The sequence below is a fragment of the Canis lupus genome, chromosome 7, assembly GCF_011100685.1.
Source record: "Canis lupus familiaris isolate Mischka breed German Shepherd chromosome 7, alternate assembly UU_Cfam_GSD_1.0, whole genome shotgun sequence".
Classification (NCBI taxonomy): domain Eukaryota; kingdom Metazoa; phylum Chordata; class Mammalia; order Carnivora; family Canidae; genus Canis; species Canis lupus.
The window spans coordinates 65347286-65372334 of NC_049228.1; the positions used below are offsets into that span (position 1 = coordinate 65347286).

Below are 25049 nucleotides of genomic sequence, written 5' to 3' on the forward strand. Positions count from 1 at the left end.
AAAATAAAAAAATAAAAAAATGAAATAAAATAAAATAAAATAAAATAAAATAAGGCCATTAACTGCCAAACCTTTGCATATGCTGTTCTCTTGACTTCATTCGATTGTAAAGTCTGGTCTGACAGTAAATCTCACATGCACCCCTGTTCTTCCTTTGTGTTTCCAGATAACAGGGTACACTACAAAATCCCTTAGAACTATAACTATATATGATTCATTCTTATTCACAAGTTATGGCAGATGGCAAGTGCACCCCTTCAATAAGTGTCTCCCAAGTACACCGGAGGCATGCAAGAATACTTCTGGGGCTCATGTTTCAGAATCAATTAATGATGAGTCCATTATGATGAAGTTCTGCCAGAAACTACATTTACCACAGGGAAAGTTCCAACACCTAGATTTAGGTGGATCATGTTTTAATGGCACCCCAGCATAACGTAAAAGCTGCAAAGCACTGTACAATTAAACCTATAGTTGGGATCCCTGGGTGGCGCAGCGGTTTAGTGCCTGCCTTTGGCCCAGGGCGCGATCCTGGAGAACTGGGATCGAATCCCATGTCGGGCTCCCGGTGCATGGAGCCTGCTTCTACCTCTGCCTATGTCTCTGCCTCTCTCTCTCACTCTCTGTGACTATCATAAATAAATAAAAATTAAAAATAAATAAATAAATAAGTAAACCTATAGTTACAGCAAGAAACAAATGTAATACCACACATTTCTCATGCATCGGAAAAATGTATTCTGTTACAGAATTAGACAGATAATAATATTATACCTTGAGTTTACCTTTGTATTTTTAAAAAGATTTTATTTATGAGAGCACAAGCAGGGTGAGAGGCAAAGGGAGAAGCAGACTCCCTGCTGAGCAGGGAGCCTGATGCAGGGCTCAATCCCAGGACTCTAGGATCATGACCCAAGCCAAAGGCAGACAGATGCCTAACTGACTGAGCCAACCAGGTGCCCCTTGAGTTTACCTTTAATTGAAAATTGTTTTAGATGGAGTACCTTATAACACAATCACAATTAATATTTATATATTCATCCCAATCAAATAGCTCAATCCTCTGCACACTAACTGTACATTGTATAAACCTTTTAGCTCCTATTTCATTACACTGTAATTATCTGCTTATATAACTCTATCTCTATTAGACTTCAGGCTCTTTTTTTTTAAGATTTATTTATTTATTTATGAATGAATGAAAGACACAGAGAGAGAGAGAGAGAGAGAGAGATAGGCAGAGACACAGGCAGAGGGAGAAGCAGGCTCCATGCTGGAAGCCTGATTCGGGATTCTATCCCGGGACTCCAGGATCATGCCGGGGGCCAAAGGCAGGCGCCAAACCGCTGAGCCATCCAGGGATCCCCTAGACTTCAGGCTCTTTGAGGGCAAACTGCCATTTGTTTTTATATCTTAGTGCTTGGTAGCAAATAGATTCCCAAAGGCCTAGAGAATAACAAGTAGCATTTCAAAGTCTATAAAGAATCCTACAAGTTGGGATCCCTGGGTGGCTCATCAGCGGTTTGGTGCCTGCCTTTGGCCCAGGGCGTGATCCTGGGGTCCCAGGATCAAGTCCCACATCAGGCTCCCTGCATGGAGCCTGCTTCTCCCTCTGCCTGTGTCTCTGCCTCTCTCTCTCTCTCTCTCTCTCTCTGTGTCTTTCATGAATACATAAATAAATAAAATCTAAAAAAAAAAAAAAAGAGGGATCCCTGGGTGGCGCAGCGGTTTGGCGCCTGCCTTTGGCCCAGGGCACGATCCTGGAGACCCGGGATCGAATCCCACGTCGGGCTCCCGGTGCATGGAGCCTGCTTCTCCCTCTGCCTGTGTCTCTGCCTCTCTCTCTCTCTCTGTGTGACTGTCAAAAATAAATTAAAAAAAAAAAAAAACTTAAAAAAAAAAAAAGAAAAAAAAAGAATGCTTCAAATAATTTTACAGAAAAAAATTAAGTTTAAAGCTTATTAAACTGAGATCATAGAGCAAGGAAATAAATGAATTCAGAATTTAAATACCAGTCTTCAATCAACAATTTCTATGCCCTTTCCACCATACCACACATATTACTGTAAGTAAATAACTACATATTGTGCAAGAACTACATTCTATAGTAGTTGTCTATAGTTATAAAGCTTAACCATAAATGGGTCACAAAAACTTACAATAAAGGTACTTTATAAATGAGATCTCAGAACTGTCACACAAAGTTATCACTATTAGTCTCGATAGAACACTATTAGTATTTTAAAAAAAAGATTTTACCTTGTACTTCCTTATCATGATACTCCTTTAGTTTTGTCCAAAGTTCCTTAAAGTCATTAGATACATCTACAGAACTAGGGCTTCCACAGTTGCTTCCAGAGATGTTCATCTTGTTAAAATGCTCCACACTTCTATCTGCCTAATATTTTCTGACCTTTTTCTGTTACATTATATAGGTATGAAGTTGTCTTCAACAGTTGAAATACCTGAAACAACAGATGGCAACATAAATGAATTTCGCATTTATCTGTATGTAATTTGAAGTCAGAATATCTTTGAGCCTAGCCAATTCGTCTCAAGTTTTCCTTTACCTACAATCAATCACTTTGAGAATTCGGGGGAAGGAAGTGAAGAAGATAATTATGGTGAGAACCCTCATGGCAGTTATTTGGTCTTTAGTTAAGCTAAATCTTCAGGCAAACTTTCTCTAAGTCCTCCTAGAAAGAAGCAATTACTTAAGTTGAGATGATTCTACTTTTGACAGGTTTGTAGTCATTCATGCTCAGTATTAATTGCTTCACCTTCTAAAATAATTTATTCCTCGTTAAACTTTTTTTTTCCCTCGTTAAACTTTTGAGTTGCCTGGAGTGCAACAAAAACTGGAAAACTTGACATACTTTTGACTTAAACAACATTCACATCTACATACCTACATATTCCAAGAAACACAAACCTTGTAAAAGAGCAAGAAAGATGATTGTGATGAATACACCTGAAGATCTGAATACCTTTCCCATAACAAGAGAAATCAGTGAGCAAGACACAGGAACAGTAAAGATCTATGAACACAAAAATGTCTAGCAACAAGGCAAAAAGGTAGTAAGGCTATACTGTGTCCCTCTCAGAGTAGAGGTGAATGATTATTTGTGTGGCCCCTAAAAGAAGCAATGGTATGCTAAGAACTTCAAGTGGATTCATAAACATTTTAAGATGTGTCCTTAAACTGAACCCATTAACTAACTACTTCTAAAAGAGTAAAACAAGTCTACTAAATTTCACATATGGCTCCTTAGCCAAGGCCTTACTATTGCTAACGTGCCCAAACTGATTTAAGTGTCTCTTACAAACCACTTCTCAAGGTCTCTGATGATGAAGCTAAAATGAACAATGACTTTCTTTTTGTAAATGCAGGCTCCATGCCTAAGGTGGGGCTTGAACTCATGACTCTGAGATCAAGAGTCCTATGCTCAACTGACTGAGCTACCCAGGCGCCCCAGCAATGACCTTTCTAAAGGAGCAAAGTGATGAGTGAAGATACTTTAAAAGCACTACAGAAATACTGTTAAAATACACCTTTATTAAGCTTTTTAAAAATTGTGATTAGGCTTTTTTGAGTGAAAACATGTACTGGGGGATCGCTGGGTGGCGCAGTGGTTTGGCGCCTGCCTTTGGCCCAGGGTGTGATCCTGGAGACCCGGGATCGAATCCCACGTCGGGCTCCCTGTGCATGGAGCCTGCTTCTCCCTCTGCCTCTGCCTCTGTCTCTGCCTCTCTTTCTCTCTCTCTCTCTGTATGACTATCCTAAATAAATAAAAAATTAAAAAAAAAAGAAAAGAAAACATGTACTGGATTTTAGATAATGTTAGGGAATTATTTTTAATTGTCTTGGGCATGATAGTGTGCTCATGTTAAAAAAAAAAAAAGAAAAAAAAAGGGCAGCCCCGGTGGCCCAGCAGTTTAGCGCCTTCGGCCCAGGGCCTGATCCTGGGGTCCTAACATCTAGTCCCATGTCACGCTCCCTGCATGGAGCCTGCTTCTCCGTCTGCCTGTGTCTCTGCCTCTCTCTCTCTGAGCCTCTCATGAATAAATAAATAAAATATATATTTTTTAAAAAAGTCCTTAGCTCTTGAGATATATTCAGATATGTTTACAGGTGAATTCACCTGTTGTGCATTTGCTTTCAAATACTTCAGCTAAAACAAAAAACGAATGTTGGATGAAATAAGAAGGGCTGCTTTGACAATTATTGAATATAGGGAATGGATGGATGTGTGACAGAGTTTGTAATTCTAGTCTCTTTCTTGGGTATATTTATTATTTCCGTAATTAAGTTTTTATTTTTTTTTAAGACTTTATTCATGAGAGACACACAGAGAGAGAGGCAGAGGGAGAAGCAGGCTCCAGGCAGGGAACCCGACCTGGAACTCGATCCTGGTTTTCCAGCATCCTGGCCCTCAGCTGAAGGCAGGCGCCTTAACTGCTGAGCCACCCAGGTGTCCCAGTAATTAAGTTTTTATTTTTTATTTTATTATTTTTTTTTAATTAAGTTTTTAAAAGAGGGGTTGGGTGCATGGATTAATACAGCTTTAATTCCAAAGAGGCCTGAATTCTACTATATCTTAACCCTAAAAGATAACAGGCCTATCTATTGTCAACAAAAGCTACCATTTACTACTACGTAAGATAATGGAAAAAGAAAAAAAAAAAAAAAAGATACTGGGATCCCTGGGTGGCGCAGTGGTTTAGCGCCTGCCTTTGGCCCAGGGCGCGATCCTGGAGACCCGGAATCGAATCCCACGTCAGGCTCCCGGTGCGTGGAGCCTGCTTCTCCCTCTGCCTGTGTCTCTGCCTCTCTCTCTCTCTCTGTGACTATCATAAATAAATAAAAATTTAAAAAAAAAAAAAAGATACTGTAAGGTTTTATAATTATATCTTAAAACCTAATCTTGAGAACTCTGTAAAACAACTACTGTTAATAATTTCATTTAAAAAAATAATAATTTCATTTTAGAGTTGGAGAATCAGGTTTAAGAGATTAAGTAACTCGCCCGAGGTCATACCGTCAGGTCCAACAAAGGCTACTAAATCCCTGGGACACCGGTAAAGAGGTGGGGGGAGGGGGCTCACAAGTGATGCTAATTAACTACAGAATACTGCCGCCCAAGAAAAATAATTATTTCTCTTAAGTGATAGTTAAGTCTTATTTACCTTAATGAAGGATTTAAATCGCATGGTATTAAATGACAAAAACAATAGTGTAAAACAAGCATTCTTCAATGTGTCTTCAGAAGTAGTTTAAAAAAAAAAACGGGGGGGGGGGGCAGCCCGGGTGGCCCAGCGGTTTAGCGCCGCCTTCAGCCCAGGGCGTGACCCTGGAGACCCAGGATCGAGTCCCACGTCAGGCTGCCTGCGTGGAGCCTGCTTCTCCCTCTGCCCGTGTCTCTCTGAATAAATAAATAAAATCTTTTCTTTTTTTTTTTAAGTCTTTTTCCCCCACATAAAAACCACTGACTAACACAACACGAAACTTGGCATTTCTGGCTCGCAAGCCCTCTCCGACCTATGCTGCACGCCCAGCCGTCCTGTCAAAATCCCGCTTTCAGCTGGAACCGTTACCTTGCACGATGACGTGCCTTGATTTCGCAAAAATGTTCACCTCGCGTCTCGAAGTGCCTCCCGCGCTCAAAGGTCCGTAATAATGTGACTCATTCCCACGCATCCTGCGGCAGTGTCAGCCACCACAGGGAGGGCGCTCGGAGAGAGTTTCTTTCCTGTCGCACCCACCACACGTCCTCGCACACGGAGGGCGGGAGCCGCGCCCGGAGTCACACAGGCGCCCGAGGTGAACCAGCGGGGACTTGGGCCGGTCCTCCTCCCGGCAAAGCAGAGGTGCAGAGGGCCCGCGGCCGCCAGCTCTTCCGCCCTGCGCCGCGCAAAGTTCCGCCACCGCCGTCACCCGAACTCGCGAAACCCCGCGCGGCGCGATTGGCGCACAGCGCGCGACGCGCCCCCGGCGCATGCGCGGGGCGGGCTCGGCGCCGGGAGGCCGGTCCGCAGCGCGCGCGGGAAACCAAAGGCCCGCGGGGAGCGCGGGCTCGTCCTCCCTCCGACCCACCCCGGCCGAAGGTCGCCGGGCCCCAGACCGGAAGTAGCCGCTACGACCCACCGCTCCGGATTCGGGGAAGGAGGTGCCTCTTCACTCACGGCTTCCGAGATCGCCTCAGGGATCCTCGAAAGCCCCCGCGCGGAAGCAAGCACGGCTCCGGGGCTGTGAGGAGGCAGCCGCTCGCTCTTCCTCCCCTCACTAATCCGCCAAGCCCCCTCCGGGAAAGCCGGCCCCTCGGGGAGACTCGCGCTTCCGGAGGCGGGGGAGCGCCCGAGGGCCGCTGGCCGGGCTGGGAGGCGCCCGGCCCCGCCCCGCGCCCGGGTCCGCGTGACGTCACGCGGGGTTCCCGCTACGTCACGCCGCGCCTCCCGCGGCCGAGCGAGGTGGTGCCCCGTGTGTCCCCGCGCCGCTGCCTGTGACTCGGGAGCCGCCCCGGGAGCTGGCGGCCGCGGCGCTTTGGTTGAGATGCGCTGGAGAAAGCGCATGCTTTTCTGCCTGGGGAACTTCAAGCCCGCGGTGCGTCTGACTTCGGCGCCTTTCGGGCAAGCATGTGCGAGAACCTCCTGGAGGTTAGAACCGAGGAGGGAGCGGACCGTAGTGTCTGCCCTGGAGCTATTACCTGCAGCTCAGTAGTGATGGGAGCGGACAGGACCGGGCGCTGAGGCCGTGTGGCAAGACGAGGTGTATTTTGCTGAGATTGCAGGCAGAGTTCCTGAAGACCCTGAAATGAGACGGAATCAGAAGTGACTAGTATTATTTGTTGGACCAACAAGCTCTTAGGTAATTTAATGTCTTATTTATTCATGAGACACAGAGAGGCAGAGAGAGACACAGGCAGAGGGAGAAGCAGCCTCCATGCAGGGAGCCCGACGTGGGACTCGATCCCCGAACTCCAGGATCACGCCCTGGGCTGAAGGCAGGTGCAAAACCGCTGAGCCACCCAGGGATCCCCTATTTTAATGTTAAGAAAAAAAAAAATCAACAGTGCCTGTGGCTGTTTATAACATTCAAACCGTTGATATGTTTTCTTATTTATTTTGATTAATAAAAGAAGCGTGTTAGCATTAACAATTCTACAAATGAAGTTGAAAATAAACAGAACAGGCTAGAATCAACAGGATCTTTTAAGGCGGTTCAGTCCTTTTCTGTAGTACTTCTAAGATCTGGGTGGAAGACAGGATAGTATTAGGAACTTTTAGAGGTTAAGCAGTATTTAGGAGACCATAGATACTAACTGTAAAGGTAATTTTTCCACTCACTCCCAGTGTTAAGGGATGACTGTCAGAGCTTACTCCTTTTGGAATGGCCCCCACGGGGTGTTTCTATACCATTCTAGCAATGCTATAGGAACGTTGGTTTCTTTAGGGAAGAGAGTTACTGAATCTTCATTACCCTATGACAGTAATCTATCATTTGCTTGTAAATTTTTAAAAATATTTATTTATTCATGAGAGAGAGGCAGAGAGATGGGCAGAGGGAGAAGCAGGCTCCTCGAAGTGTGGGACTGGATCCCCACAGCCAGGATCACGCCCTGACCTGAAGGCGGATGCTCAATTGCTAAGCCACCCAGGCATCCATTTGCTTCTAAATTTTATAAGACTTCATAACACTTTTAAAGAAAATGGGTGAAAAATTGACCGTCACTTCTGATACAACACAGGAGGCATAATTGGTAGTATAAGTGTTTAGAATGGAAACAGTTTTGTTATAAATGGGAAGAACTTGTAATCAGTTTGTCATATAATAATAGTACACTGGAAGAACAGTGTACTTGTGGTCCAAAGAAAAACTGTCAGAACAAAATGACCTAACCTGTTCCTCTGGCCTCTGCTGAGGTTCCGCTGTCCAATGCATTTATACAAGTCAGAATCCAAAGAATCTGGTCCTTGGCACCTTTTTCCCCTTTAGCCCCTGTATCCAACCTAGGATTTTTACTTCAGTTTTACTTACCAAATATATTCCAAATTAATCCCCTTCTTTCCTTCACTACCACCATATTCCAATATACCACTTTCTCTTACCTGGTCTGCTAGTCTATTTTCCGTATCTACCCAACCAACAAACCCACCTAAACCTTTCTCTTCACTGGTGTTCAGAAAAAAATGTGAGTATTCTCAATTCATCCATATATTTAAATTTTAAGTTGTATACATTCAAAAAAAAAATAGGGGCACTTGGCTGGCTCTATCGGTAGACTGAGACTGCCAACTCTTGGTCTTGAAGTCATGAGTTCAAGCACCACTTTGGGCGTAGAGCTTAATTAAAAAAAAAAAAAAAAGAGGGCAGCCTCGGTGGCGCAGCGGTTTAGCGCGGTCTGCAGCCCAGGGTGTGATCCTGGAGACCTGGGATCGAGTCCCACATCGGGCTCCCTGCATGGAGCCCGCTTCTCCCTCTGCCTGTGTCTCTGCCTGTCTCTCTCTCTCTCTCTCTCTCTCTCTGAATGAATAAATAAGTAAATCTTTAAAAATATATATATATAAATTGTGTACATGTATTGTTGAAAAATGGTATATAGTCTAATGGGTAAGTTGGGATCTGGAGACAGACTTCTGGGTTTGAATCCTGCTCTAATACTTCCTTAACAAGTGAGCTTTGACTGATTTTTTAATCTCTCTGTCACCTTTTCTTGCCAGTAAAATGAGGATATAGTATCAACCATACAGGGTTATGAAGAGTATATGATTGAATACATGTAAACTGCTCAGTACAATGTTTAGATACACAGGAGGTGTTCAGAAAAAAAAGCTAGCCCTTATTAGTACTTCTGAGCTAACTCATGACTATTATTATTTTTTTTATTAAAGATTTTATTTATTCATTGAGACACAGAGAGAGAGGCAGAGACACAGGCAGAGGGAGAAGCAGGCTCCATTCAGGGAACCCGACTTGGGACTCGATCCCGGGTCTCCAGGATCACAACCCCGGCTGCAGGCGGCGCCAAACCACTGCGCCACCGGGGCCGCCCCAGTATTACATTTTTGAAGACATTTTTTAAAAGGATGAGAAAAAATGGAAATCTAATATTTTTTCCTCCTCCCACCGTAAATTTTACGCACTCTGAGTCCACTTCTTTACATTGTAGCTACTGTGATCTTTCTGAAAAATCTGATAATGGCTGCATACTCTGAAGAGTAACTGAACTGTCTATTGTGTCTCCAGGCCTTGCTGACCTTTTAGTGTCTTGCAGGTCTTTGCATGCCTTCACTTCTGTTTGGAATTATCAACCAAACCTACCTTTGCTGTTTGCCTAGCTATTTACTAATCATTTTATCTAGTTTTAATAGTCTTTTCTATTAGATCCTCTTATGTTACTATGTACCTTCCCATCTTGCACTTACTAGTTTTTTTTTTTTTTTTTTTTTAAGATTTTATTTATTCACGAGAGACACAGAAAGAGGCAGAGACACAGGCACATGCAGAGGAAGAAGCAGGCTCCATGCAGGGAGCCCGATGTGGGACTCGACCCAGGATCACATCCTGAGCCAAAGGCAGATGCTTAACCGCTAAGCCACCCAGGCGTCCCGCGCTTACTAGTTCTAATTAATTAATTGTCTCTCCCCACTAAACTAAATTTCTTGAGGTCCAAACCATGTCTTGTCTACCTTTTTTTTGTTGTTGTTTTTTATCTCCAGAAACCCAGTGCCTGCCATAAAGTCTGTACTGTGTGGATAAACGAATAAATTGGGCATCCCTTAAGGGATTGCTATTTTTTATGTAAGTGGAGAAAATCTTTGAATCCATTTAAAATTCTTAGATTCTCCATGTGAGATTTTATGATGGTCATTTAATAGTGGAAATGGTGGGCATACTCATATACTCATAGATATTCTCTCCCTATAGGAGCTTTAAGCCCCACATTGTAGAATAAATTATGAGGTCCTAAAGATAAGTGAGAAAACTTTGTGGCTTTGAACAATGTTTCCCAAACTTTTTCAATACTTAGAAAATTAGTATTAGTATTTGTTTTGCATATTGTAATAAAAAAATGAACACACGATATTAGTGAACTGGGCTGAGCTGTCTATAGTCAGAACTATTTTAAGAACAAGACAAAATGCTGTTTGAGAGATAAGAGGGAAAAGAAGTTTTGAGACAAAAGAAAATTATGTTACCTGTCAGCATTTGTGTCAACTTGAACACTTGATTTAATTTTTTAAGTTGTTTACAGTAATTACTAAGTGTTGTTTGTGGGTAAGAGTATATATCAGTTAGTGATCTTGCCCCAAGTGCCAAAATGTTTTGTTTATGATTTGAATTGATGGTGGCAAGATTCCAGTTGGGTTGAGCAGTTTTATAATTGTTTTAAGAATGTATTTAACATTCTACAGAGAATGTCAGTATTACAGTTTTTATTTTGGCAGTCTTAAATGGTCATTAATGTACTTATAACAGACATTAAAGATTATACATTGCTTTCCAATTAGAAAAATTAGCCTTATGTAGTCTGGCCAACTTCCAACTTAGATATAAGAAGCTTGATTTTTATTATGGCTACATATACATTCTTTATTTCTCTTTATAAACTATTAAAGTAGTTTTTTTGTTTTTAAAAGATTTTATTTATTTATTCATTAGATATACAGAGAGAGAGAGAGAGAGAGAGAGAGAGGCAGAGACATAGGCAGAGGGAGATGCAGGCTCTATGCAGGGAGCCCAATGTGGGACTCGATCCCTGGACTCCAGTATCATGCCCTGAGCGAAGGCAGACGTTTAACCACTGAGCCACCCTGGCATCCCTGCTTGTGTTATTTATATAGCTACTTCATTTCACATCAGTAATGGGCAAAGTTTTATTAGATATATAATTTGCCCAATTTATCTCTTTATACTTGATAAAGATTTCTATACACTATACAATATAGTGTATATTTGGTTAGTTGCCTACGTTTAAATTGATGGCAGGCTAATATAGAATGATAATGATATGTTACTACAAAATGATTTATTGTGAATGGAAAAGGTCTTCTTTTACTTCCAGGTCAATAATTTTATTATTTGGTGGCTGCTTGACAATATTTCATACTTATGCATGTAGGTCTATTAAGCCCAGGAATTTTGTTAGTTAGCCCTTAGGTCTTCTAACATTGGCATTTATAAGAACTCCAGAGCTTAACTGCTATGGAGATGATAAAAGAATTTAAGAGTGATCTGTAAGACCATAGAATAGAAAAGTGGGTTTTATTTTGAAAATCTTATAAAACTAAGTAATATTTAACTTTTTATCCAGTAAATATAGTACTATACTTGCATTCTGTATACATATGTATAATACTAACGTGATGAAAGCTGTGGGGACAATATTTAGGTACAATAATGTAAATGGAAAATTTAAGAAGGATTAGCTGTGAGAATAAGTCACTGACAGTTGGATTCAGTTGAAGCAGTCCTTAGTAGGTTCACAAGAGCAAACACATTTAATATTGTTTTGTCCACTTTAAGAAAAATAATGATTCATGCCTTACATGGTATTTTTTCCATCTATGAATTGATGAATTTATTCAATCCTGAAAAATAGTTGTGATCTTTAATGTACTCATGCCTCACAAAGTACAGGTTTGTCTTCAAATCACTGGCAGACTTTGTTTCCCAATTTTTCTCTATTCTGTTTGAGAAAAATAGACTTTGTTTAAAATATCAGCTTTTTGCTTTTCCTAATTCATATGTCAGTCTACAGTTAAGGAAGTTTTGATAGTTACCTTTCCAAAAATGTTTACATTTTAAATTTAGTTCTTAGGGATGCCTGGGTGGCTCAGCGGTTGAGCGTCTGCCATTGACTGAGGTCGTGATCCAGGAGTTCCGGAATGAAGTCCCACATCGGCCTCCCCGCAGGGAGCCTGCTTCTCCCTTTGCCTATGTCTCTGCCTCTCTCTGTGTCTCTCATGAGTAAATGAATAAATTTTTAAAAATTTAGTTCTTAGAGGAGACCTTCAGTTTTAGCCAATACCTGTCAATTTTACTTAAGTTATAGTCAGAAGTGTTAGAAATTAAATTATGTTTTAATTTACCTCACACCTTTGGTGACTATTTTTGTGGATTATTTATGATACTAAGACAAATCTAATATGCTTATCTAAAGTGACCATATCCCCTGGCTTACTAGCAATAAGTCTGGTTAATATCTATTGTTCTGGTTTAATTATTAATAGGGCTCCTGTTTACTCTCAAAAATGTCCTGGTTTGGGTGATAAATCATATGGTCAGAAGCTTTAAGGCATTTGAAATATAAACTAATAAAAAAGGGAAGATTTGGGCAGCCCAGGTGGCTCAGCGGTTTAGCGCCGCCTTTCACCCAGGGTGTGATCCTGGAGACCCGGGATCGAGTCCCACATCAGGCTCCCAGTGTGGAGCCTGCTTCTCCCTCTGCCTGTGTCTCTGCCTCTCTCTCTCTCTCTCTCTCTGTGTGTCTCTCATGAATAAAATGAATAAAATCTTTAAAAAAAAAAAAAAAGGGAAGATTTAAATGACTCTTTGTAGTCAAGAGTATTTCCTTCATAACTATGTACAGACCTATCTAAATTATTTTTAAAGAATATTGTGGAATAGATAATATAAGCCATAAAACGATTGTATTTTTTGACTTATTGATACTACTCTGAAATTCCAAGTTGAGGAGTGGTTTGTTTAATACTTATAGGAAATGGATTCAAAATAATTAGCTATAGTAAAATACAAAATACTTTTCCTACATATATTCCCGTTGAGCCTAGAAATAACTGTCATAAAGGTAGAACAGTTTCAGTTTTCATCTTTTTTTTTTTTTTAAGATTTTATTTATTTATTTATTTACGAGAGACACAGAGAGAAAGAGAGAGAAGCAGGCTCCATTGGGTCTCCAGGATCAGGCCCTGGGCTGAAGGTGGCGCTAAACTGGTGAGCCACCGGGGCTGCCCCTGGTTTTCATCTTTTTCACAGAGGTTGAGAAATTAGGTGATTTGACTAACACTATATGTACAAACTAGTAGGTAAGTTGATCCAAGACTCCTAACCCAGTTTTCTGGCTATAAATCCTTTATCTATGCTCTTTCCAGTACAGTATGCTATTTTTGAACAATAAAATCTATATAAAGTTTATTTTGTGCTTTTCTATTTTTTAACTTGGAAACTATTTTTGAGAAAACAACCAAGTAAAGTTTCTAAATTTTGATCAGTAGTTATTACCTATCACAAAAATTATTCTGTAAAGGCTAATTTGCAGTCCCAGTACATTTTTGTATTTATTTCAGAAAATTTATAAGAGGTTACTAAAAGGAATTTTAAAATTTGATAGCAATTTAAGTCCGTAATTTAGAAAAGAAAAATAAATTGGGCTCTCTCCCTCAGGGTTGGAGTGAAGCACCTCCTATATGGACCAGTCTGAGTTCATTTTTTTAGACTTTTTTGCATTAATAATTATACTCGGTAGAAATTATGGCACCCATGTTCTTTTACATGCCTTATAATGGTGGACATTTGAGAGATGAATATAAATCAGCTTCTTTTTTTTTTTTAAGATTTTATTTATTTATTCATGAGAGACACACAGAGATACAGGCAGAGGGAGAAGCAGGCTCCATGCAGGGAGCCTGATGTGGGACTCAATCCCAGGTCTCCAGGATCACGTCCTGGGCCGAAGGCAGGGGCTAAACTGCTGAGCCACCCACGGATCCCCTATAAATCAGCGTCTAAAGGAGTTAGCAGAAGCATTCATACTAGCTTTCTCCTGAGTTTAAGCTTCTTCCATGTTGTAAGTTTAAAACTAAGTAGATGGAGGGGCCTTAAATTATGTTGTTCTCTCAGAAGGGACCAGAGCAAGGAGTGCTCCAAAAAACTATGTTCTAAATCGATGATGGCATATAGACATTTTCCTGGCCTAGGATACTGTACAAGTCCTGAGCTGGAGACAGGACCCAGGATTTAAGATTTAAGCACTAGGATTCTCTGATAATCTGCATGTTTCCTAGGCGAGTCTTATTTCCCCCAACTGAAAAATGAGAATATTCATATTGTGTCCAAGGGGCTGTTATAAAAATAAAATAATATATGTGAAACTTCTTTTTTTTTGTTTTGTTTTGTTTTGTTTTTGTTTTTGTTTTTGTTTTTGTTTTTTTGTGAAACTTCTTAAGGAAAATTTCAGAGAAGTTTGAGGCAATTTGCCTATTGGGAGTAGAATGGTAGAAAGCTTTCCAGGCAGAAGGTATGTGCAAACATTCTGCTATGGGGAATTATTGTAAGTGCTGGAAACTGTAAGTATAAAGTAATGTATAGGTTGAATAAATTCTAATTTTTAATAATAATTATACTGAGCAAGAAATCTTAACTTCTCTGTGCCTCAGTTATTTATCAGTAATATGAAGATAATATATGCCTTGGGTATTTTACATACAAGATTGTTGACAGAATTGAATGATTATGAATGTATCCAAAGAGTGTAAGAAGCTGTGGTTAATAGATTTAAGAAGTACAGCTTAGAGATCTCTTCAATTGCAAAAGTTATGTAATTGTAGTAAAACTATTGAAATGCTATGAAAATTGTGAGATACATAATTGTAGAAAAGTTTAAATTACAGTGTAAGTGCTTTTACATCTTATTTGATTCATGTAACTAAATTTAAGCCAGATAGAATTATTATATTGGTGTTATTTCTGTTATATTCCAAGGGACTTTTTTTTTTTTTTTAAGATTTTATTTATTCATGAGAGACACTCAGAGTGACAGGCAGAGACACAGGCAGAGACAGAAGCAGGCTCCATGCAAGGAGCTCGATGTGGGACTCTATCCCTGGTCTCCAGGATCACGCCCTAGGCTGAAGGCGGTGCTAAACCGCTGGGCCACTGGGGCTGCCCTCCCAGGAACTTTAAAAATCATCTAGCTAAACTGCAAAACTGTATAGAAAGGGGAAACTAATTTCTTCATGTGTTTTGGAAATTTGTGATTGTAAGAAATTGTTTACCTAACAGATTTGTATTTACCTACTCAGCTTCAGGTGCAAGAAAGGAGGTATTGGCATCAAGTTGGTTGTGATCTGAACTAATTTAGTGAAGATCTGAGAATATTTGATAACTCCTTCTAAAAATAGTATCTCTTCGTAATGGCCTTTGTTCAACAGTGTGTGTACTCACTTTTAAAAAATTTCTATGCCCTCTTTAGTTCAATTTCTCTATTTTACCCTTATGAATTCGTTAGCTAATCTAACCACTGTCCAAGAGAGTTATTTTATAAAACTCAGATATTTGATTTTAACATAATTCAAGTTAAATGAAGATGATATGCTTTTTTTTTTTTTTTTTTTTTTTATTTTTATTTTTTTTTTTTTTTTGTTTTTTTTTTTTTTTGCTTTTTTTTTTTTTAAGATTTTATTTATTTATTCATAGAGACAGAGAGAGAGAGAGGCAGAGACACAGGCAGAGGGAGAAGCAGGCACCATACAGAGAGCCTGACGTGGGACTCGATCCCGGGTCTCCAGGATCACGCCCTGGGCTGCAGGCGGTGCTAAACTGCTGCACCACCAGGGCTGCCCAGATGATATGCTTTTAATCAGCTCTTTTTAAAAAATTTATATTTACTCCTTCCTCATTTTCTCTAAATTCGGTTTTTATAATTATGCAACAAATAGGATATTTACGTAAAGCAAATAACTGGCTATTTCAGTTTTCTGTTTTTAATCTACTTGAGTAGAGCCTTCCTCTAATGTATTCTTCAGAACTATGCTCCAAGATCACATAAAGGTTATAATGAATTAGCTCTTGTAACCAGACCCTCTTGGACATAGTCCAACACAAACTTGTACTATTCAAAATTCTGTGTTTCACTATAATGAGAAGTGTTACTTTAGGGTCCAGTGTAGTCAGTCTGTTTTTAACTACAATTTTACCAACGTAAACTAAACAGTAAAGCCTTTGAATCAATACTGGGCATAAAAGTATTTACAGAGTACATACTGATTTGTTCATTTGGTGCTGTTTGGCCCTTTAAAAATTGGCAGCCAAATTCAGGAAATGAAATGTAGTTTATTAGAAAATGCCTTTCTCACAAAAGATCAAGTTTCAATGCATCTCAGGTTTTGTGGGAATGGATCAAATACATCAGACAAAATTAGGCTAAAGTTCCTCTCTTGCCATTTGAAATTGCTATACTCATTTTTCAGAAAATCCATTTTAGTTGCATATGTATTAGTTTAAATTATATTGGTCAATTAAGGAAAAAGCAGTTTAATCATATTTCTCCTATCACAGTGAGGTACTGGACAGCTCTTGGACTCCGCTGGCTTTAGCCGTTCCAATGGCAGCTGGATTCTTGAAGGTAAAACCTGACAGCCCTTCACCTGGCTTTCTGCCTGAGGGCTTCTTTGAAGCCTTTGGAAACAGAAGTACCCCCTGAAAGTGTGAGGAAATTAGCAACCTATGAGGCAACCCTTAACTGACAGAAGTCAGAACTGATAGATAAATGCTTCTCTCTCATCTTCTGGCAGGCAAGCCTGAGGCAGCTTCATGGCTTGTAAGAAGGGTCCTGGGATTGAGCCCCATTTGCCAGTATAGAAGTAAGCATTCAAGGATGCACTCTTGTTTTGGCTTTCCCCTCCCTCCCATTTTCTTCTAATGCCCAGCTCTTGTTCCCTGGAGATGACTTCTCAAGTAGAGAATTTGCATGTAATTTGGAAGACTCATTTTCCACGGAAAATCCAAACTAAGACATAAGGTTTCCATTTCAGGGGTGCCTAGCTGCCTCAGTTGGTAAAGCTTGTGACTTTTGATCTCAAGCATGTGAGTTCAAGCCCCATGTTGGACATAGAGCCTACTTAAAAAAAAAAAAAAAAAAAAGATTTCCAATTCACTATTTTTATTTTTAAAAATTTATTTATTTATTTTAGAGAGAGGGAGAGCATGCAAGAGGGAGGCAGAGGAGAGAGGCAGAGGGAGAAATTGTACTTCAAGAATCCTGAAATAGATCCCCTGCTGAGCAAGGAGCCCCATGAGAGGTTCAGTCTCACAACCCTGAGATCATGGCCTCAGCTGAAGTCAAGAGTCAGATGCTTAACCAATGAGCCACCCAGGCGCCCTATCCATTTCACTATTTTAAAGATATTAATAGAAAATTTAATTTTTGGGGGTATCTTCCTGGTTCAGTTGATAAAGCATGTGACTCTTGATCTTGGGGTTTGAGTTTGAGCTCCATGTTAGACATAGAAATTAATTTAAAAAAAGAAAAGAAAACTTAACTTTTGAAAGTTTGAATGTGTGGATGGGACAGTCAGATTAATTATATGCAGTAATTTGTAAGGATTTTGATACTGACTCAAGACTGATTGGACTTGCACAATTGAGACTATTTTTCTGGTAGTGGTAACAGTTTGATTTGAAGGAATTTATATACTCTTGCTCAGTCTCTTATAGGGAAGAGAATCTTTTCTTGCCACTTTTCAAACCTTATTGAACATTAGAATAATCTGGAAAAAATATAAATATGTAGATTCATAGGATCTAATGTGATATGTCTAGAATGGAGTTTAGCAATCTGCATTTTTAATAAGCATCCTTCAGGTGAATTGGATGGTCTACAGACTACACTTTGAAAAACACTGATACATTATTACAGTGATAATGCTGCTGAGGGTAACCTGTGACTATGAAATAAATGAAAGCCAATTTACTCCACAGGGACTGAATGAGTGTCATGATACTATTAATCACATGTTCTCATAAACTGAACTAAGAAACCATAGACTGGGTTGTCAGATTGAAAAGATAACCCAATTTTAATTTCAGAGTCATTGTGCTCTTCCTCTGTAGAAATTTGATTTGGTAATACTTACTTGGCTTCAACATTTGTATAAACATGTGGTTTGTTATGATACCAATGAACTGCTGAGAATTTAATTTATGCTAGATGTGTTTAATTTATATTTAGTGGAGAAATTAGAACAACATGCCATTCATCTCAAAGATGTAAACACATCTTAACAAATAAAGCTATGGGAAAAGAGATTGATATTGTCATGCTGGAATGGACTGAACAGCTTTTCTTGCTGAATGGCCTGTAGCCAGTTTCAAGTGGTTAAATTGACATTATAGTTAAAAAATAGTATACTTACTCCTGAGCAACATAAATTTAAGTTTTGTTAAACAACTGCTTGGAAAATGACTAGAATAGAATTTAACAGCTCATTAAAATGCTATGGAATAGTGTTTACCATTCAGTAATTATTATATTATTGAAAATTGATTACAGTATTAATACTTTTAGAGACGTGACTGATTTTACCATCTACTTTCAGTTAGGAGAACTTGCCCTCCAGATTTAGCCCTGTATATGTTAAATGTAAATTTTTTAATAAAGATCCACATTACAGAACTCCGCAATATTGTTCCAGGTTCATAAATGTACTGCGAGCTACATAAAGTTACTGATATTGTATTTCTTAATGCTTCAAGATTCATTTAGAAATTCATTAGATTTAAAATGTTTTCATATTGGGGGGAAGTGTTTCTCACTGCTAATCTAAATCATTGTAGTAACAGACAAAGAAACTTCAAGGGAATTGTTTTAAGATAGAACTTTGAAACTAAAGTTGGCCATGCAAGTTATATTTTCACTCTGTCAGTAATACATAACTTCTAAGGCAATAGTTTTCTGATTACTTTTAAGTCTGTATGTCTTTAAGGATGAGCTATAACATCTTCTGTTTCTTAGTTAGTCTTTGAGGCTTAGCAAGTTTGATTGTTACGGCTGATTTATCCAAATTAGCTATTTTATGCAGAAATTTTTAAAAATTCTTTTTTTAAACTAAGCTCTATGCCCAATGTGGGGCTTGAACTCATGACCCCAAGGTTAAGAGTCACATTATCTACCAATTGAGTCAGCTAGGTGCCCAAATAAAGAAATATTTTTAAAATATTTTTAAAATTTATGTTACTTCCTGCCTTTTCAATTGTTTATAGTAATACCCACTCTAAATACATGAAAATAAATACGCAAATTGAATACTAATTCAGTAAGTACTCAAATAAAGCTAAATTGTTTATGTATCTAATAAAATAGTTTTAATAAGAATATTATATAATTAGTGGGCTACATTGGTGAAGTGATATTTTTGTCTCTAGGTATACCATCTACATACAAGCTTTTCACTTTAAAAGAAAAACAATTTGGGGCTTTTGGCTGGCACAGTTGCTAAGCATCTGACTCTTGATTTTGTCTCAGGTCTCATCTCATGGTCATGAGATGAAGCATGTCTGGCTCCATGCTCAGCAGGGAGTCTGCTTGTGATTTTTTTCCTTCTGCCCTTTCCCACTGCTCATGCTCAAGGACATGAGCTTCCTTCAAATACATAAATCTTAAAAAAAAAAACTTTTTTGTTTTTTAGATTGCAAGATTAAAATGAGTCCTTGTTATAAATCAAGCACAGCAACGACAGGCATTTTGAAGTAGCACTTAAAGACACATCATCAGCAAAGTAATGAGATATTTATTGTTTTCAAGATTTACTGGCACTCTAATAAATGCCAAAATTGACATCCGTCAGTGTGGGTGTAGGATTCTGCCCAGAATGATAAGCTGGCACATTCCTCTTAGCATTTAGGAGGAAAACACAGTGCAGGTATGGCTCTCAAAATGTGTTGTGTCTGGTCAATCTATGGGTCCTTGTGTTGAGGGAAAGACCTACCAACTTCAGGGATCTCCTGTCAGACCAGGAAGTTAAAGTTGATTGCAAGAGCTCACTAAGATGAGTTTGTGTTATAAGTGAATCTATTTGTTGGTTCTAATATCAAGTCATAATCTGTTTCCTGCTTTTTATTTACACTCTGGAAGATGTGTCAATCAACCCAACTTTATTTATTTTTAAGTTGTTTTTGTTTTTGTTTTTTTAGTAATCCCTACACCCAGTGTGGGGCTTAAACTCATGACGTCAAGATCAAGAATTACATGCTCTACTAAGCTAGCCAGGTACCCCCTTGGCCCAACTTTAGTTAAGCAAGCTCTTAGCTCACTATTCTGAACTCCCTTCTGATCCATGATATAAAATTTCATAGTATCTCACGTGTGAACTTTGCTTGTTGGTTTCATCTCTTAACCAATGTATCACTAATTTAGTATTACTTTTAGAAAATGTTAAATCCTATTCCATCTTACTTCTTTCACCCACCCCTCTTTGGACTCAACCTATCATTATTTATTATCATGAGAATGAAGTACAATTTAATATTGACCTACAATAAATTTAATTTGGAAGAGAATCTTTAAGAAGAACAAAAATATTCTAGAGCCCTGAAGAAATAATTCAATCAGTACTAGAAAGAACACAAGCCTTAGAGCATATAGAAATCTTTGGCCAACTAATCTGTCTTATAAAATAATAGATACAAATTGCTATGAAATGGCTTTGAAAAACTTGGATATGAGGCACAAGTAAGTATGATTTGTACCGTCCTTGCCACAATTCCTTCCTTTGGTATAGACGATTGATAATTGAAATTTTAGGGTGCCTGGCTAGCTCAATCAGCAGAGCATGCAACTTTTGGTCTCAAGGTTGTTAATTCAAGCCCCACATTGGGTGTGGAGCGTATTTGAAAAAAAAAAAAGAGAGATTGTCCTTTACTAAGGAGCCTATCTGCATAATAAGGCAACCTTTGTTTTTCCAAACACATCCTTTTACATTCTTGCTAATGATTTTCCTCCCCTTTGTATCCTCGAACCATACCCCTCCTTTGCTCATATAAGTTTCATGTTGTCTCATTTTCTTTGGAATTTCATGTTTGTGTGGATTCCCCAAATGCCTATTAAATTGGATTTTCTCCTGTTAATCTGTCTCATGTCAATTTGATTATGAGTCCAGCCAGAAGGACCATAGGGCAGGGGCAGGCATTCCTCCCTGACACTTTCCGAGGTTGCTAATTTAGTTTTTATCTCTCTGACAAAAATAAAGTGTATATTCCAAGCTAAGCTTTGACTTTTCTTACTTAAGCCATTTGTTGAAATTTATTATATAGTCTATTAAAGAGATGGGAAGGATATTGAATTGACATCTGTGGCACCTACCGTGTACTTGCTAGGTGGTTTAGGCAAAGTATCTCATTTAATCCTCCCAACAACTGAGAGAATGGTATTCGCTTCCTTAATTTACAGATGGAGAAAAGAGAATTCAAAGTTAAATAATTTGCAAAGGTAAACTAGGTTGTAACAACCAGTATTCAAATACATCTTAGTTTGACTCAAAAGCCTATGTTTTCCAGTATACTACCTTTACTCTAAATTGTAAAAATGAGAAACAAACGGAAGTGATTATTTTTCAAAGTCCACTTGGACAAAACTAAATTTGCGAAAGTTAAGAAGCATCCCTCAAGTACAAGTTTACCTGTGAAAAAATAAGGGGATTAGGAGAATTAACATTTAGTTCTAGAAATCAGAATTGCGATTTTTGAGCCTTTGTTCTCAAGATTTCTGTGGTCCCATTTCCTTGCAATTCCTCAAGTTACAAACATTTAAAACATTTTTTGAGAACTTATGTGCAAAGCACCATATTAAGAACCTTACCCCTTAAAAAAGCAGGTTCTGTTACCTCTAAAATGGGTTTTGAACTTTGCAATTCTGGTCTTTATAACCTTACTGAAATTTTCCTGCCAGTTCCAACCAAATTTTAGAAGTACTAACTTCTTTGGCAAATCCTAAACTATATTGATATAAGGGTAATATATATATATATATATATATGAAAATAAACATTTTTTTGTTTATGAGTTAGTAGAGACTTATAATTTTATCTTTTACAGTTCTTTAGAAAATATAGAGTAGATTTCATGTAATATTCAGAAGACTCAATGTAGGATAGTGAAAAATATTAGTTTGGGCTAGTATTCAGGAAACTGAAATGTTTTGCTCCCAGGTCTACTTTTAGCTTGAATAGTAGTGATTTAACCACATTTGGGGGCTTTTTATTTAAGTGAAGAATGGAGAGTTGGATGCTTTATTTATTTATTTATTTATTTATTTATTTATGCATTATTTATTTATTTTCAAGTAGGCTCTTGGCCCAGCCTGGAGCCCATTGCAGGGTTTGAACTCATGACCCCGGGATCAAGTCCTGAGCTGAGATCAAGAGTCAGAGACACTTAACCGAGTAAGTCACCCAGGTGCCCCTGCACTAGTTATTCTTTAAGAGTTCTTCAAGTTAAAAAATTTCGGGATTCTAAGTGCTTTTTGTTGGAAACATATGAAGAATTTAGGAAGGAAACAGGTTGCAGTTGTTAAGAAAGCTAGAATTGTTGACAAAAAGAATCATTGTGTGAAACTGAGAGGCTAGAAATAAGGATAAAGGAATACATCCCTGACTTAATTTAAAGAATAAAGAGATTTTTAGATGGGTAGAATCCTTTTTGACCTGGGTCCTGAGATAATGTAGGGCTATGTGAAATACACACATGTACACTTACAGCTCCATAATTTGATTTATAAATCCATATGTCCTTAATTTTAGCAAAACATCACAATGCATTAGTATTTTAAAGGGATCGATTTACAGGAAATACATAAAGGTCATATTTATGGACTTTCATATATTTGAAACTGCAAAGTGTATTATATGAGAGCTGTAGAATCCTTTTCCAAAGTATAGTTAGGCTTGAAATTTTATCCAAAGTTTTCATGTATATATGAAATATGTATCTAGTTTCTAAATAGCTTTCTTTAAAACCATAAACAAAAAATGTCCACTAAATAAACTGCAGTTCCCACTTAAGTTTATCTTTAAACAGAAAGCCTTGTATTTTAAACAGTATAGTTTAAAATTTTTTAATTAATATGTATAATATATTTACCAGAAACACTAAAAGTATACTCTAATGACATATATCTATATCTTGCCTGAAAACTAATTGAAAAGAGAAACTTTCAGCCAACGAAAAATTTTGATCCATAGTCTCCCCTAAAATTGTCAGAATACAAATGTATGCTGAATAAAATTGATTTCGGTTTGTTGAATCAGCATATTCCTTATGCAGATTCAATATACATAGCTTTTTAGAAGTTCAGCTGAATTTTCAGAAGTTTTGTGCAGAATTGCCTGCAATTCTGTGCAAACCTTCCTGCAAACAAAATGATATCTGAACATTATTTCTCACTTAAAAAAATTCTTTATTAACTTCCTAAAGAAACTTTTAGAGCCTTTGAGTTTGAACATCATGACAAAGTGGGGACCTGGGGACAATAAAAAAGATGCATCACTCTTGCTCAGTTTAAGACAAAGTCATATTAAGATGATCTATAGACAGCTCTTGACAGAAAAGTATTCAGTATAATTCTGTTTTAAAAAGCTGTTTTAATTCCCAGATAAATTCACTTGTCAGCTGCTATATTAATTCAATGTCCAGAAGATATGTACATTCAATTCAATCCGATATTAATAACTAAGGGAGTAGTTTGGTAACCAAAATAAATGTAAAGGGATTGATTGGTAACTTTGATTTTAAAAGACACAAACTACTTAAAATAAAAATTGCATCAGTAAAAAAGAGAGGTAAAAATTATTTAAAAATATAAAGGAAGATCCAAATATTCTTTAACTTAAAAAGTTTTTCAGACCTAATAGGCATGACAAAACCTGTCTTCATTCCTTTCTATTCAGCTCAGCAAGTACTTTTGAGCTCCAATAGTTAATCAGTTACCAGATTCCACAATCTTTGTTTTTCACACTTCTCAATTCTTACTGTGAATTGTTCCTGTAATGTACTTAGGATCACCAAGCAGGCCAACACTATTTTTTATGCCTTAAAAAGGCAATTATTATCATATTCACAATTAGATTGACCATATAAAATTGTTACCATATAGCAATGTCCTATAAAACATGATAGTATATTATCAAAGAAGTAGATGGCTTAACATGAATCATTAAGAGGAAATCTATTTAGTAAAAGTATTCAACCCAGCTTTCTTCATAACTAAAGCCATGCCCAACTTACAAAAAATAGTGTATTATATACCAAGTAATCTTTATCTAAACAAATCAATGAACTTATATTTAAGTATTATAAAACAATATTTAGCCAACTTGACATAAAAGGTATAATCCAGGCATTATCATGTTAAACATAGATACCTGTTTAAACATCATTTCTTAATTTAGCTTTTCAAAAGTGCATAGAAAATTGAGGAATATAAAAAAATATGTTAACTTACCCTTCAATTTATTTAGGAAACCTCTGCTCTGGGTCAAAAGCACAAGGTGTTTCACTTCTGACTTCTGAAGCTACAAACTTAAACAGTAAATCAGAGGAAGCCGCTTCTCTGGACCACACTAGAGTTTGCTAGACACTACTGCTATGTGAAAGAGTCCTGCTGCATCTAAGCTATATACAGTGTGCAATGGATAACCTAATATGCCTTTCATTTAACTGGCTGGGCAGGTTTCTACCGTCTGTGGAACATGGAATCAAACCAGAATATGTTGGCATAACAGGCCAGTCAAACCGGTTCTTCTGTAGATCCAGAACCTGTCCAACCAGTCTGCATCAAAGGCTAGCCCAACAAGCTGCAGCGGCTCAACTCTGCTAAGCTTGTATGGGTGAGTTATCCCCACCTCCCATCAACTCCCAACAAACTACTCAGAATGTTGTAGCCTCCAGCAAAATAATTCAGAGTTCTAGTGGGAGGGATAGATCTATGCAGGCATAGCAAGAGTCCATTGTTATAAACCTCTTATTGTAGATACTGGAGTATCTATCATCTTCAGAGGTAGGTAATCCTTTTAAAAATATACTTCAGGGCTTTCTGCAGATTAAAGCCTCTAGAAAGAGATTATCTACAATGAAGAAGAATCCATAATGCCTGACCTTTTCCACTAGTCCACTTGGCTCTGCTTGGTCTAGTTTAGCCTTGAGAGGGAAGTTCATATTCCCTACAAGGGTAGTGGCCCTGAGACCTAGATGGAGGCATTTCTAAAGGGAGGAAAACAAGGTATAAGTTGACCAGATGTTTGCCTGAATATGTTATCTT

At 38.1% G+C, this 25049-nt stretch overlaps 1 protein-coding gene across 4 annotated transcripts in view; it reads right to left on the reverse strand.

Moving 5' to 3' along the window:
• Nucleotides 1-24423, reverse strand: part of RBBP8 (RB binding protein 8, endonuclease) — a 101136-nt gene extending 76713 nt beyond the window's left edge. The window contains exons 1-3 of one of the 4 annotated variants that reach the window (XM_038543668.1): nucleotides 24234-24423; nucleotides 6705-6806; nucleotides 2260-2465 (exon numbers count right to left, since the gene is read on the reverse strand). In XM_038543668.1, the coding sequence (XP_038399596.1) occupies nucleotides 2260-2368 (109 nt within the window). In that variant the 5' untranslated portion in view covers nucleotides 2369-2465; nucleotides 6705-6806; nucleotides 24234-24423. Of the gene's footprint in view, nucleotides 1-2259; nucleotides 2466-5595; nucleotides 5904-6145; nucleotides 6392-6704; nucleotides 6818-24233 lie in introns of those variants that run through there. The other 3 variants (XM_038543670.1, XM_038543669.1, XM_038543667.1) reach the window with 3 other exon arrangements.
• Between the last annotated feature and the right edge of the window lie 626 nt (nucleotides 24424-25049).